Here is a 13,884-nt window from a genome sequence, read left to right on the forward strand (position 1 = left end):
GATCCAGGCTCTGAGCTGTCAGCACAAGGGTGGGGGGGGTGGGTACAGGGGGAGCTCCAATTTACGAGTAACGAGATCATGACGTGAGCCGAAGCCAGACACTCAACCAACTGAGCCACCCAGGCGCCCCTATAGTCACCAACTCTTGAAATTAGTATCTTCAATCTTAAAGCCCACTCCTTTTGTGTATTTGATTAAACTCTTCAATAGCTGAGTTACCAGCAATGTTTGCTCATTTATTATGTGCAAACTCTGTGAGTTACAGGATCAGCCACTGAGAAATAAATCAGTCAGTAGCATTCACCAAGGCATGCTAAGTTCAGGTTATGAGAAAGGAATGCCTCCAAGAAGCTTACAGAGATATGGAACATACAAGTGAAATTATATGAATAGAACATAAAAATACATATATACTCAAGTAGGTTTATATAAAATTGCTTGAAGTCATTGGGATCACTTTAATCTTAAGTTAGACAGAGGAAATCTGGGTTTCATGGAGAGCATAGTTTTGAGTCTTTCTTTCGTTTGTTTGTTTGATTTAAATAATGGAAGAGATGGTAATTTGTTATTGAGAAATTGGCATGCTATTCCAGGAAAGAGAATGCTGTGTTGTCTCAGAAGCAGAGACTGACACACGGAAGTTAGGGTGACCAGTAAGAAGCATAAAAGCAGTGATGGATAAAAATGGGTAAGCAGCAGCAGAACCTACAGCAGGGGATAGAGTTTTAATTCAGCAGGAATTCTTCTTTAGAATTTCTGAGCAAGAGAAGTGAAATAAGCTCCTGCCACAATGTCTCCAAATTTCTAGGCTCATTCAATTAGTTAGATTCAAATCTTGCTTTTATTATGGAGAAAAGTTTCATTAAGAGGCAAGATGACGGACGAACCAAATCTCTTTGTGTAAGTGTGACAGCCCGAAACTCCATTAGCTTCATAATACATCCACCTCTGACCTAAGCACACATCTGACTTACTTTAAAACTTTTTTTAATGTTTATTTATTTATTTTTGAGAGCGAGAGTGAGACAGAGAGAGAGACAGAGAGAGAGAGACAGACAGACAGACAGAGACAGAGACAAAGTGGAAGCAGGAGAGGGACAGAGAAAGAGGGAGACATAGAATGTGAAGCAGGCTCCAGGCTCTGAGTTGTCAGCACAGAGCCTGATGCAGGGCTCCAACTCACAGAGTGCGAGATCTTGACCTGAGCTGGAGTCAGACGCCCAATGAATTGAGCCACCCGGGCGCCCCTAGGCATACACCTGACTTGCATCCTAAGGTTGAAAACCTACAGTCTCGTAATACTTGCTTCTTCAAATCATCAGCATGGCTTTCTATGTATCTTTCAATACTATTTGTTGACAGAAGAGTCTTTTAGTCCGCTGTCACTTGTTTTTCTTGTGATTATAGCTATCTTTCTAGTGATAGGAAGAAGGATTTCTCCAAAAGTATAAAGATTTTGATCATCTATTTACTAATAAGTAAGAAATACCAATTGAGGGTAATTAAACAATTATTATTACATTTAATGGAATTTTTAACAGTAATGGATTGATAACTTTAACATAACCCCCTACCAAATCTGTAAAAGTTATATTTATGTTATGATTGCTTAGTTTTTATTTGCTTGCTAAGATTGTGTCAGGTAATATCTTAAGGCACAATGTACACTTAGAAAGAAACCCATCTTGGGGAACCTGTGTGGCTCATTTGGTTAAGCGTCCAACTTCAGCTCAGGTCATGATCTCACAGTTTGTGGGTTTGAGCCCCACAATAGGGGCAGTCTAGCTGACTGCCAGATCAGAGCCTGGAGCCTGTTTCAGATTCTGTGTCTCCCTCTCTGACCCTGCCCTGCTCACGCTGTCTCTCTATCTCTCTCAGAAATAAATAAAACATTTAAAAAAAATTTTTAAAAAGAAAGAAGCCCATCTTTAATAAATGTACAAGCAGATTCATATTTGAGATTATCTTATTGACATTACAAATTTTAATTGATATTTTGTTTCATATGACTAGATTTCATTGTGTTTTGTTTTGCAGTGTGGCTGATGAAGAAAGGTCAGATTAAGAATAAGTGAAGTTTCCGGGCCCCAGGGTGTCTCAGTCAGTTAATTGAGCCCAACTCTTGATTTCAGCTCAAGTCATGATCTCAGAGTTGGTGAGATGGAGCCCTGTATTGGGCTAGATGCTGACACGGAACCTGCTTGGGAAACTCTCTCTCTTCCTCCCTCTGCCCCTCCCCCTACTCTTTCTCTCACATTCTCTCTTTCTCAAAGCAAATAAATATTTAATAAAAAGAATAAGAGAAAATTCAATTGAGTAAATTTTTTCTTGTTATTTACTTCTGGCAGAGTTGGGTATTATCTTTGACTCTGCGGTTTTATGTAAGAATCGGTTTTAAAACAATCTTCTTTGTGAAATTTGGTTAGTGATATAATCACCAGATCCTTGGCTAGACCCACATTAACTGAGTAAAGTCAGGGAGCTACCATTAAACCCCTCTGAAAGCAGAACATCCACTTCTCTGCCAAAGAATCTCGTATACCTTAAAAGAGTTGACCATCTGAAGGAGCCAGTCACAGAAGACCACATATTACTTAATTCCTTCCAAATGAAATGTCCAGAATAGGCAAATCTACAGAGACAGGAAGTAGAGAGCTGGTTGCTTAGGGCTGGGAGGATGAGAAGATTGGGAGGTTCTACCAAGAGGGTATTGGGTTTCTTCTTGAGGTGATGAAATGTTCTAAAATTGACTGTGGTGTTTTTTACTTGCAAATATCTGTGCACTAAATACTGATATACTAAAAACCATTGAATTGTACACTTTAAGTGGATTGTACAGTATGTGAATTACATCTCAGTAAAGCTGTTATTAACAAGAAAGAAAGAGGGGCGCCTGGGTGGCTCAGTCGGCTAAGCATCCAACTTTGGCTCAGGACATGATCTAATGGTTCGTGGGTTGGAGCCCCATGTCGGGCTCTGTGCTGACAGCTAGCTCAGAGCCTGGAGCCTGTTTTGGGTTCTGTGTCTCCCTCTCTCTCTGACCCTCCCCTGCTCATGCTGTCTCTCTCTCTCTCTCAGAAATAAAAAAAATCAATAAAAAGAAAGAAAAAGAAAAGCAGAAGTAAAATAGAAAAGAAAAAAGGATGAAGAAAAGAAAAATAAAATTATACAGCAGGTAAGGAAAAAGTTCAACCATTTTGTGTACAAATTGAGTGCACCAGGGGCAATTTATACATTAAAATTTAGTCAAGCTTCATTACTTATTTTTTCCATGTATAAAATAAAGATTTTTTTCTTTTAAATAGAATATGAAGATAAAGTTTTCTTCCTGGATTCCAGGGAATCATTTTGTATTCTCCCTTGAGATGTGTACTCTCACTTTTATTGACTTAAAAGATAAGTTTTTAATTATTAGCTTGGAAAGTAAGAACCTTTGTCATCTTCCTCCAGAGAATCTGCCTGGTGTCATAAAATGAAAACCTGTTTTGAAAATGGATCTTGCTCTGCCACTAATCGCTGAGACTCATTCTGTTCATCTATAAAATGGGAATAATAATACATACCTCACAGGGCTATCATAAAAACTAAATGAGATCGTTTATGTAACTGTCTCTCTACTATAGTATCTGGCTCATGGTAAATGTTCAGAATAATAGCTCTTATTACCTTTTGGTACATTTTAGAAGTAGCATACTCTTATTGTCTTCTTAAATCTATAAGATTGCATTATGATACATTTAGAAGAAACTAGGGAAAGTATTGCTAGCATGCATCTCAAATTTATTTTCACAAGTTCTATCTAACACTTTTACTCCCCCAAATCCAAAATTTAAAGGAATCTTGAACTCTAGAAATTGGGAAGGAAGGAAAACAAAAAAGAAATGAGGAACATTAAAGAGTCTTACATGACATGACTATTATGAAATTACCAGATCTTATTTTTAATAGGAATTTTGACTTGACCTTCTCACACTTGCTAACATCTTCTTGGAGAACAGAAAAGCAATGACGATATTTTTAGGCTGACTATTACTGTTTTTTTTTTTTTTATGCATTTTTAAATGACTTTGACATTTTTCATTACAAAATGCTTTTAACTTTGCATTTTTAATTATGTTAGTGAACCCTGACACCGAATGGCAAAAATTTAGCTCTAAAACCTACTGAATAAATAAAAACAAAGAAAGTATACAAGTAGACTGGTGACTCACTTTCTTCTAAAATATTCATGTCAAATTCTATTATTTTGTCACATATTTACCAAATTTGTATGCATGCACTATAGTGAATTTGAAGTAGAGCAAATTGGGAAAGTTAGATTCCACTAAGTGCTGAACTTCTCTACACACAATTAAAACCTGCTTGAAAAATGTATAATCAACTGAGATCATCAATTATGCCTTTTACTTGGAAGAATGTACAGGGAACTCAGGATAAAAAGGTAGTGAAGCTAGGCTTCATTTTAGAAGACAAATATATCTGGCTTTTCCTTTCAAATCATAAAAGGATTCTCTGAGTGGAAGCCAGCTGATGTTTTTCTTTAACATTCTTTGCATTAAAGGTGACTCCAGTTGCCCCTTTACAAGGATCTGACAATAAAATCTCAGTACCTCTGACAGACTGCCTTGGAAAACAACTCAAAATTATACAAAAATCCAATTTTTGCATCATGAGCCAGATAAAATTTACTCTAGAGGAAAAAGTTTTCTGTAAGAATCAAAACTGGATATTTACCATAATTAAATATTATAATGATTGAAAAGAAAATCAACCTGTTGAAATTTTTACTGTAAGAATGATTATAACAGAAAAAAAATCTTTCATTGTCACTTTTGCTTCAGGATTAAAGGAAAAGGCAATTAGAAGGAAGGGATGTCGTTAAGTGAAAAATCCCAAAAGTTCTCTAATGCCTTTAAGATGGAAGAGAACAGAAAGATGTATGGGAGACAGAGGTCCTGAGACAGGGCAATTTAAGGAGGATTTTTATTTTTATTATTTTTAAATGTTCATTAATTTATTTTGAGAGAGGGAGACAGAGAGCAAGTAGGGGAGGGGCAGAGAGAGAAGGAGACAGGGAATCCCACACAGGCTCTGCACCGCCAGCAAGGAGCCCCACATGGGGCTCGAACTCACGAGCTGTGAGAGCATGACATGAGCCAAAATTAAGAATTGGACACTTAACCAACTGAGCCATCCAGGCGCCCCCTAAGGAGGATTTTTAAACCCTGAGTGGAGGATGAGGACTGGTAAATAAACTGATGAATTTGTTAAAAGACAACTCAGGTTGCTTCTTGAGGTACAAAATGTTCCAACTTTTTAAAAGCTACTAAGACTAAGCATTGTGGTAAAAACATCAAGCCAAACAAAAATATCAGGTGGATTACAAACTAAAGGCATCATAGTGATTTTTATTCTGAAAATGAGTGTTCTCATTCAATTTACATTCTGTGTAAAAGAGACGGACAGTACAAATGGAGCCGCTGCTGACGCCATGACTGAATCCAATGTCTAGACCTCAAGTTGTGGGGACCTACTGGCACTTTCTTTAAGAAGGAAGAAAAGAATAATGGAGGGTTGCTTTAGTAAACATAAACTGTATGCTCACCATTCTACTTGAGCAAATTTGTGAAATAATCTGTTAACATAACAGGGTAAATTCTGATATACCCAACCCGGTGCAACGCCATCCCTACAGTGGGAAAGGACAAGACCCAGTGCTTTAACTTTCCCCAGGGCCTCGTCTGATCTGCCTTGTTAGAGCCACCCTTTCACAATGTGACTGCTGGGCAAAGTGGTCACTTACTAGTCACTGGTGGAAACCATTTACAAGCCACCTTTCCTTCCTTTTCTTTTATGTCAAGACTTGGGTAAATACAAGTAATTTCAGAGGTTTGACACATTTCACCTAGCTCACATCCTTACCTATTAAGGGCTGCAATGATATTTCTAAACTGTCCAAAACACAGAGGGTATCCAGTGAGTGTTATGTGACAAAACACCAAAAAAAGAGAATGTGAAGATTTTGTCTTTCAGATTTTAAAAAGAAGAAAGGCCTCATTCAATGTTTTAAAGTTCTACCAAAGGGGTGCCTGGGTGGCTCAGTCAGTTGACAATCTGACGTCGGCTCAGGTCATGATCTCACCGTTCGTGCGTTAGAGCCCCGTCTTGGGCTCACGTGAGCACACAGCCTGCTTTGGATCCTCTGTCCCCCACCCCCTCCCTCAAAAATAAATAAAACATTTTTTAAATAAAGAAAAAAGCTCCACCAAAGGGGAAATTAATAAAACTTCAAGAGCTGAAAAATAAACACTCCAATCTAATTCTAACAGTATCTTTTAGAAAAGGGACATTTTCTATCTACTAGCCCCCTCCACACTACCTAAGTTGTTGAAACTATCTAATGCTCAGTGCAGTGACATAGCCTGGAGACTGAGAATAATGCTAAGGCATCAGGACAGCTTTAGCATATTGGTAAACCAAGACAGAAATATTTATTTGAATATTTAGCATTTGGCCTTATTAGTGATCATTGTTATTACTGGGTAACAGTTATTGAGTGTTTACTATATGTTAAATGTTGGGCTAAGTGATTTCTTTCCATGTATTCACCTCACCTTCTACTTGTGAATGCTCCAGCTACAAGAAATTTGAGATCAAGAAAATATAGAGAAAAGACGCTTGTTATCCCTCTTTGTTTCTTGAATCACAGAAGTATATAACCTTGGAGGGCTTCGGCTGTATTAAGCTGATCATGGCCACCAACAGTGCAAAGACAGTCCTACGGCTCTCCTTCTGGAAAACCAACTACTAAGTCAGCGTCCTTGCGTGGTGTTCATGTAGTACTCATGTGACACCAGTCCCCTTCAGATTGTGTTACTGAGACCAACAGTATCCCAGGGTGGCACAACTATTCCTTAACAACAACCAGAAAGCAATTTTTAGACATGTTAGTATTTTGAAATATTACTAAAGAACAGCGTTTCAAACTCCGTCCTTGGTATTCCTGGCACTCTAAAGTTTTGTATGTTTCTTATTCCAGCTTTATTGAGGTATTACTGACAAGCAAAAAGTACCTATAGTTAGGTTGTCCAATGTGATTGCTTAAAGGCATATATTGTGAGGATTTACTATACGTATATATTGTGAAATGATTACCACAATCAACTTAATTAATAGATCCATCATCTCACAGTTACCACTCTCTGGTGTGTGTGGTGAGAACACTTAAGATCTACTCTTAGTGAATTTTAAGTATACAGTACAGTATTAACAACGATCACCATGCTATACATTAGATCCCAAGAACTTATTCATCTTGTAACTGAAAGCTACTGCTCTTTGGCTGGCATTTCCTCATCTCCTCTACCCTCCAGCTCTGGACAACCACTGTTCTACTCTCAGGTTCTCTGGGTTCAGCCTTTTTAGATCAAATGGCAAAATAATTTTATCTTTTTATGGCTGAGTAATATCCCATGGTATATAAACACACACAACACATCTGCTTTAAGCATCCACCCACTGATAGACACTTAGGTTGTTTCCATAATGTGGCTACCGTGAATAATGTTGCAATGAACGTGAGAGTGCAGATACCTCTTTAAGATACTGATTTTATTTCCTTTGGATATGCATCCAGAAGTGGGATTGCTGAATTATGTGGTAGTTCTGTTTTCAAGTTTTTGAGGAATCTTCACAGTTTCCTGTAGCAGCCACACCAGTTACATTCCCATCAATAGTGTACGAGGGTTCCCTTTTCTTCACATCCCTGCCAACAGTTGCTACTTCTTGTCTTTCTGATGACAGAAATCCTAACAGGTGTGAGGCTATGTCTCATTCTGCTTTTGATAGGTATTTCCCCGGTGATTAGTGATGTCAAGCAGCTTTTCATATACCTGTTGGCCATCTATATGTTTACTTTCAAAAAATATCTATTCAGGTCTTTGCTCAATAAAAAAATCACATATTTTTACTATGGAGTTCATTATATATCTTGGATACTAGCACCTTTTATCAGATATATGGTTTGCAAATATTTCCTCCTATTCTGTAGTTTGCCTTTTCATTTTGTTGTTTCCTTTGCGACACAGAAACTTTTTAGTTTGATGTAATCCTACTTGTGTATTTTTGCCTTTGTCACCTGTGCTTTTGGATTGACAATTTAAAGTTTTAAAAGTGACTGTGAAGGTGATCTGAATAGAGTCTGAATATCATTTCTTTTCCTGCATTGATTCATTTATGTATGTTTGTCTGATGGGAAATAAGGGAAGGGCCAAAAAGATATCTTTTTTTGGAAATACAGGTAAACTGATACCTGAAGTCCCTGTCTCACCAGCAAACACTGCCAAAGAGATTAAATTCAAATGAGTTATACGTGGCAAGCATAATAATGTACACATTTTGTTTCCCTTAGTGCTCCTGAGGACCAATTAGTTTATGCATGAAGTGGATTATTTTGGATAAAATACTGCAGGACCAAATAATTCCACTGCATCTTTAAAGTAAAAATAGCAAATAAAATGAATCAAGGTACAACATGTAATATGATGTATGCATTCTGCTGAATTTAATTGAGTTCTAATTAAATTCCTTGGAGCAAGTTAAATTAGCTTATTTTTCAAGCACAGTTTAGAACTTCATCTAATGAAGTTTTATGAGTGAAAAAGGCAGAATGGGTTTTGTTTAATGACTTGGTTGCTGATACCTCATCTTGGAGTGAATAAGAGGTCAGACAGACCTTGGGTCATTTCTTCCTTGAGTGAGACAGATATTCCGTCAACTTCAGAAAGACTGGCAAAAATGAGCCTAAGATTTTCTTTACACTGATACAAAAATAATTTATTGAGGCACTTAGTTATGTGGCTTTCCCTTTGTATTTTTTTTTTCCTCTTAGGTTTTGAGTTCTCGAGCATCAGAACAGTTTTTATTAAGAAGGAAAACAGAAGGCTAAAACGAATGTTCCTTTTGTTTCTCATTCCATGGAGGGGATTGGGTTAGGGGTAGGAAAGTCAGATATCAGCTAGAGGGAGGAGGGCACAGAAGTATCAGGTTGAGGGAAGATTTCTCAAGACTAGGGCAGGTTCTACAAGTGAAAGAGATCGAGACCCAACCCTTCATGCCACTCCAGGGAGGGGAAGATTGCAGACTTCAAGGTGGAATGCTTTGATAGGCCACTTAGGTAAGCTGTACCCCAGGAACCAGGGTTCCTAGCTTGTAGGGATTTCTGTGCCCAAGGATGACATAAAACCCATTAAGCTTCTGGATTCCAAGGGACAGTCCAGGCTTGAAAAGTATGTATACGGGGAGTCCAGCGTGTTTTGATATGCATAAGACCCTGAGTCATTCGTTTGGTCCTTAAGGAATTGGTGGGGCTAGAAGAAGTGGAATGGAAGGGTCTGGGGTAAATTGGGGGTGGGGAAAGGGAACACCTCCCCAAATGGCTGAGAATGACCTCTGAGTCCAAGCCAAGAGAACACAAAGGCAGATTTAAGTTGTTTTGTGGAAATTTGGAACAGAAGGTATCTCTTCCACTCTTGAAGAAGTTCACTTCCATTTTGTTAGCTAAGAAGTCATTCATGAGTAAAGCATCTTGCTTCCCCTCAAATCTTCTCTTTTCCTACTCCTTTGGAAAATGCTTAGAATTTTTTTACAGACAAGGATTACAGTTTCCTTGACTTGGGGGGAGGGTGGTGAGTGAAGTCTGAAGGGATGGGGTAGGGGCCAAAAGGAAAGGTTTGCAAAGTGAAAGTGTACTGAAATGATGTGCTAAAGGATAAATGAAATAGACAAGATATCATGTGTCATAATATCTAGAAAAATAGAGGTATTCATATGACAATTGCTAACTTTTCTAAAACAATGACATATAAAATCAAAGAGGACTAGGTTAAGAAACTGCAAAAGCTACCGAGCCATGAATGAATTGAGAGTATCGAGTCCACATTCCAGTTCCACAGCCAGTCTGAGGAAGGTGAGAAATGAGGCCCTTTGAAGAACAGAATATGACGGCTGCTGTGATACATACTTCACAAAATGTTTTCTTATGAAATGTTCTTTTCTGTGCATTCCTGGTGCTGTCTGAGATATATCCATGAGGGACATAAGAGGCCCCAGGTATCTTATTAACTCACCTTTTCATGTTTGGCACATAAACTTTTGGTTCAGTTGATAATCCCAGAACACATCTGCAAGCATTTTCACATTTCATATTTATGGAAGTATTTATTGCAAGTATATGTCCTGAAGTGGAGCAAGACTCCTGAACTGCTTTGGGAGCTTTTAAGAGCAAAAAGGGAGAGGTGGGAGCGGATGGGTTAATGAGGGAGAAACAAGGCTCCACCCTCTACTAGTGTAAAAATTCCTGCAAGATATAAATACTGTGATTCACGTCTAATAAAATTAGAACCTAAAAGAAAAAAAATGTTTTATTCCCACCAAGGCATGCACGTTAGTACAGAGACCAAAAAATTCCAAATAAATGCACTTAAAAAAACCAGAAGGTATTTTTTAATTAGTTAGGTTAAATGTTTCAGCACTATGGGGACAATTCTAGGTCTACATCTTCAAAGATGGAGTAGATACAGGCAGAACAGTGTGTTTAATGTATTAATTAACTATAGATTGCAGGCAAGACAATGGTAGGAAAACATCTGAAATCTTTACAATTATTCTAAGGTGAATGTAGACCATTGTTAACACCAAGAGAACTATTTTTAAAAATGCCAATTTATAGTATAGTACGGCCAGCTGAGGTCAGACAATGAGAAAAGATACTACATGCTCACAGTGGAGCATAATGGGGAAAGTATTGTAAGACAGTCTTTTGGGGGTCCTGGGTGGCACAGTCAGTTAAACAACTGACTCTTGGTCTCAGCTCAGGTCATGATCTCATGGTTCATGAGTTCGAGCCCCATGTCAGACTCCATGCTAGCAGTGTGGTACCTGCTTTGGATTCTCTCTCTCCCTTTCTCTGCCTCTTTCCCACTCATCTCTCTCTCCCTTCCCCTCCCGCCACTGCCTCAGAATAAATGAAGACACATTAAAAAAAAGAAAAAGACAGACTGTCTTTCCATTGTAGTGCTTGTTTGTCACTGCCAACCCCCAAAGTCACATGATGTGGAAAACCTAAAGGTTTCTGTGCCCTAGTTTTCCCTAAAGCCCAGTGCATGGAGTGAGAACCCAGTCAACACAGTTTTTTACAGGATCTCTGGCAGAAGTGAATATCTGACTTCTGGGCCTTTAAGGAATATGCGATTGAAGATCCTCCCATCCCCCAATTATGTGAAACAGGTGGTCAACACCTGGTGCTATTTCCTTCTGCTGAAATATTTTGTGGAGAATTGGTGAGGGAACTATGTTGGAGATAATATGAATTTTGTACAGTGTATTTAGTTGTCGCGAGTGTCAGAAATGACCCAAATATGTTGTTCAAGCTCCAACCCCCTTTCACTCCATGAACAGCAAGGTCTTAAGAATGTTTGGAAACCAGCAAGTGTTAACTCTGTGTGCACGCAGAGACAGATGCTGAAAGCCAACCGGACTGTGGAGCAAGTGGGAGGTTCAGGGGACCTGCAGAGCAGGGAAGCCAGATGAAGAGCCTGGGCAGGGTCCTACATGACAACCAGCACAGATGGCAGGTACCCTCCATCCCAATGCTTCCAAAGGTGGAGATTTCACAACGCTTCAAACCTCCCCTTTATTTTAGATGCATCTTTTGTTAAACAACATAAATAATGTTTCTGCTGTAGAAACATAATATAGAGTTCAAGTGGCATTGAAAGGTTTTCAATGAAATTTTAGAGAGAATCCTATGATTGACAAAGAACTTATAACCTGAAGAATAATTCTGAAGGACAGAAGGATTATGAACTTCTTAGTTTATTAGCATGTTCGTTATTAAGAGCCATACTTGAAGTTTGACTATTGTTGAGTTTTAATGATTCTTTGATACACTTGTGTCCCAAGTAGCCTCATACAGTAAAGATGAAGGTGTGTGGCAGGAAGCTTTCAAAATGCCTAGTGCGGTCCATAGCTATTTCAGAAATAAACATCATAAAAAAGAGGGAAATTGTTTACTCACAAGCCCATGGAGAGATGACGTTCTTGTTCTTAATTTCTACCTAACTGACCTTCTTCGTTTACTGATTTAGCCTTTGTAAAACCTCTGTTAAGAAGCAAGCTTTCCAGTTTTGTCCTTCATTTTGACAGAACAGAAAGTCAACACTCATATTTTAACCCCTGGTTTGACAATATGAAAGACAAAACTCAAAAAAGAAAAAGAAGGAGGAAGAGGAAGGGGAGCATAAGGAGGAAGAAGAGAAGGAAGAGGAAGAAGATACTGACGTTCACTTCCTCTGCTTTATGGAGGGAAGTGACTAGCAGGTCTCTAAAGCCATATAGTTCACTTATAAACCTCTATCCAGGTATCAAGGATCTTCTTTCACCTGTCATTAGATTCTTCTAGTCCCTCCCTCCACATCCCAGGAGAGGTCTGTCTCACAGCATCACACAATGAAAGCAGAGACTAACACAGAGTGGATGTTGCTGTCCACATTAGGTCACCTCTGCCTAAGTCTCTGCCTTAAATTCACCTTGGGATTCTATTTATTAAACTCTGCCTCATGTATGACATCATTCTGGGACTTGGCACTATTTACTGACCTACTTTCATCAACTACCCACCCCTGTGACCAGCTCTTTTGTGGACCAACACATTACTGGCTCTCATGTTCCTAGAATGCTGAATCAGAGCTGGAGGCAGCCAACAACATCTATAATTCCATCTCCAACTGGACTTGACAGATGATGAAACAAACATCCTAAAGGCAGGGAAGAGACTTTCATAGTAAGTAATGATATAACAGACTATAAGATGCAACCCAACTGCTTTCCTCTCTGAAGCAAGACCTTGACTTTGTCTAACACTGTGTTCTTCTCTAAGGACCAGCACTCACCTTAAGCATTTTGCTTCTGAATATGGCATCAAGGCCAGTCCTGCACAGGCACTCTCTTCTTCTTCTGGTGATGCTGTAATCTATTCCTTTTTCTGAATTACCCTTATTAGCTTCAGATTTCATAAGGATCTGAACTTTCAAAATTGAGTCATGGTTCATCTTCCAGGAAGGAGATAGATAGATGGAGACATTCACATTAAGACTGGCCTGATGGTCTCAGAGACATTAGGTGGGAAAGGTAACAAGATGCAAGGAAAAGATGGGCCAGAATCAACCAAGAAGGCTCAGAAACAAACAAACAAACAAAAAACCAGAACAGAATAAAACAAGAAGGTTCGCTATGGACAGAAGGGCCAATACTTCCAAAAAACAGAGCACTAAATCATTCAAGCTGACCATGCCATGCAGCTACTGGGCATCCAGTGAGTGCCCATTACAAGGCCCTAGGTACAGAGGCTGTGACAAGGGAGGTCAGGGCAGATGTATTAGGTTACTTCTAGAAGTTAAGCGGTCCATCAATAAATTGAAGAATCCATTACTTTTCATATTTAAAAAGTCTATAAGCAGCAACAATAATAATAAAATAGTGTCCTGGATCTCTGCATTACAGGAGGGAAAAGGGAAAAAAGTCACAACTATTTTTCCTTGAGAATTAGAGTCCGTTTTCTGTAAATTTAACTCCAAAATGGAAATCAAGAGAAAATGTTCTTCCCTCTGGTAATTCTGCACATTGAAATATTTCTTTACAGTGAAAATTGGCCTATTTTATTCTATTAATATGATTAACCTTTCTATAAACTAGTTCTAGGTGGAAATTCATTTTTTTTCTAGCCTGAAATGTTGCCATTTATGCATCTAAAAACTAGTTTTAGTGGAAATAAGTGACATATTTTTTAGAACCTAAAAATAGCTCTGCCACTTAATTCTGGAAGAA

The 13,884-nt window shown here is 38.5% G+C and overlaps 1 protein-coding gene across 1 annotated transcript in view; it reads right to left on the bottom strand.

Annotated features, from left to right (window-relative positions):
- SLC35F1 (solute carrier family 35 member F1) overlaps positions 1-13,109 on the bottom strand; it is a 177,322-nt gene extending 164,213 nt beyond the window's left edge. Inside the window, exons 1-3 of the mRNA XM_077755982.1 lie at positions 12,951-13,109; positions 11,973-12,028; positions 10,128-10,181 (exon numbers count right to left, since the gene is read on the bottom strand). Coding sequence (XP_077612108.1) covers positions 10,128-10,181; positions 11,973-12,028; positions 12,951-13,109 — 269 coding nt within the window. The remainder of the gene's footprint in view (positions 1-10,127; positions 10,182-11,972; positions 12,029-12,950) is intronic.
- Positions 13,110-13,884: the final 775 nt, after the last annotated feature.

The sequence above is a fragment of the Crocuta crocuta genome, unplaced genomic scaffold (assembly GCF_008692635.1).
Source record: "Crocuta crocuta isolate KB4526 unplaced genomic scaffold, BGI_CrCroc_1.0 scaffold772, whole genome shotgun sequence".
NCBI classification, from domain to species: Eukaryota; Metazoa; Chordata; class Mammalia; order Carnivora; family Hyaenidae; genus Crocuta; species Crocuta crocuta.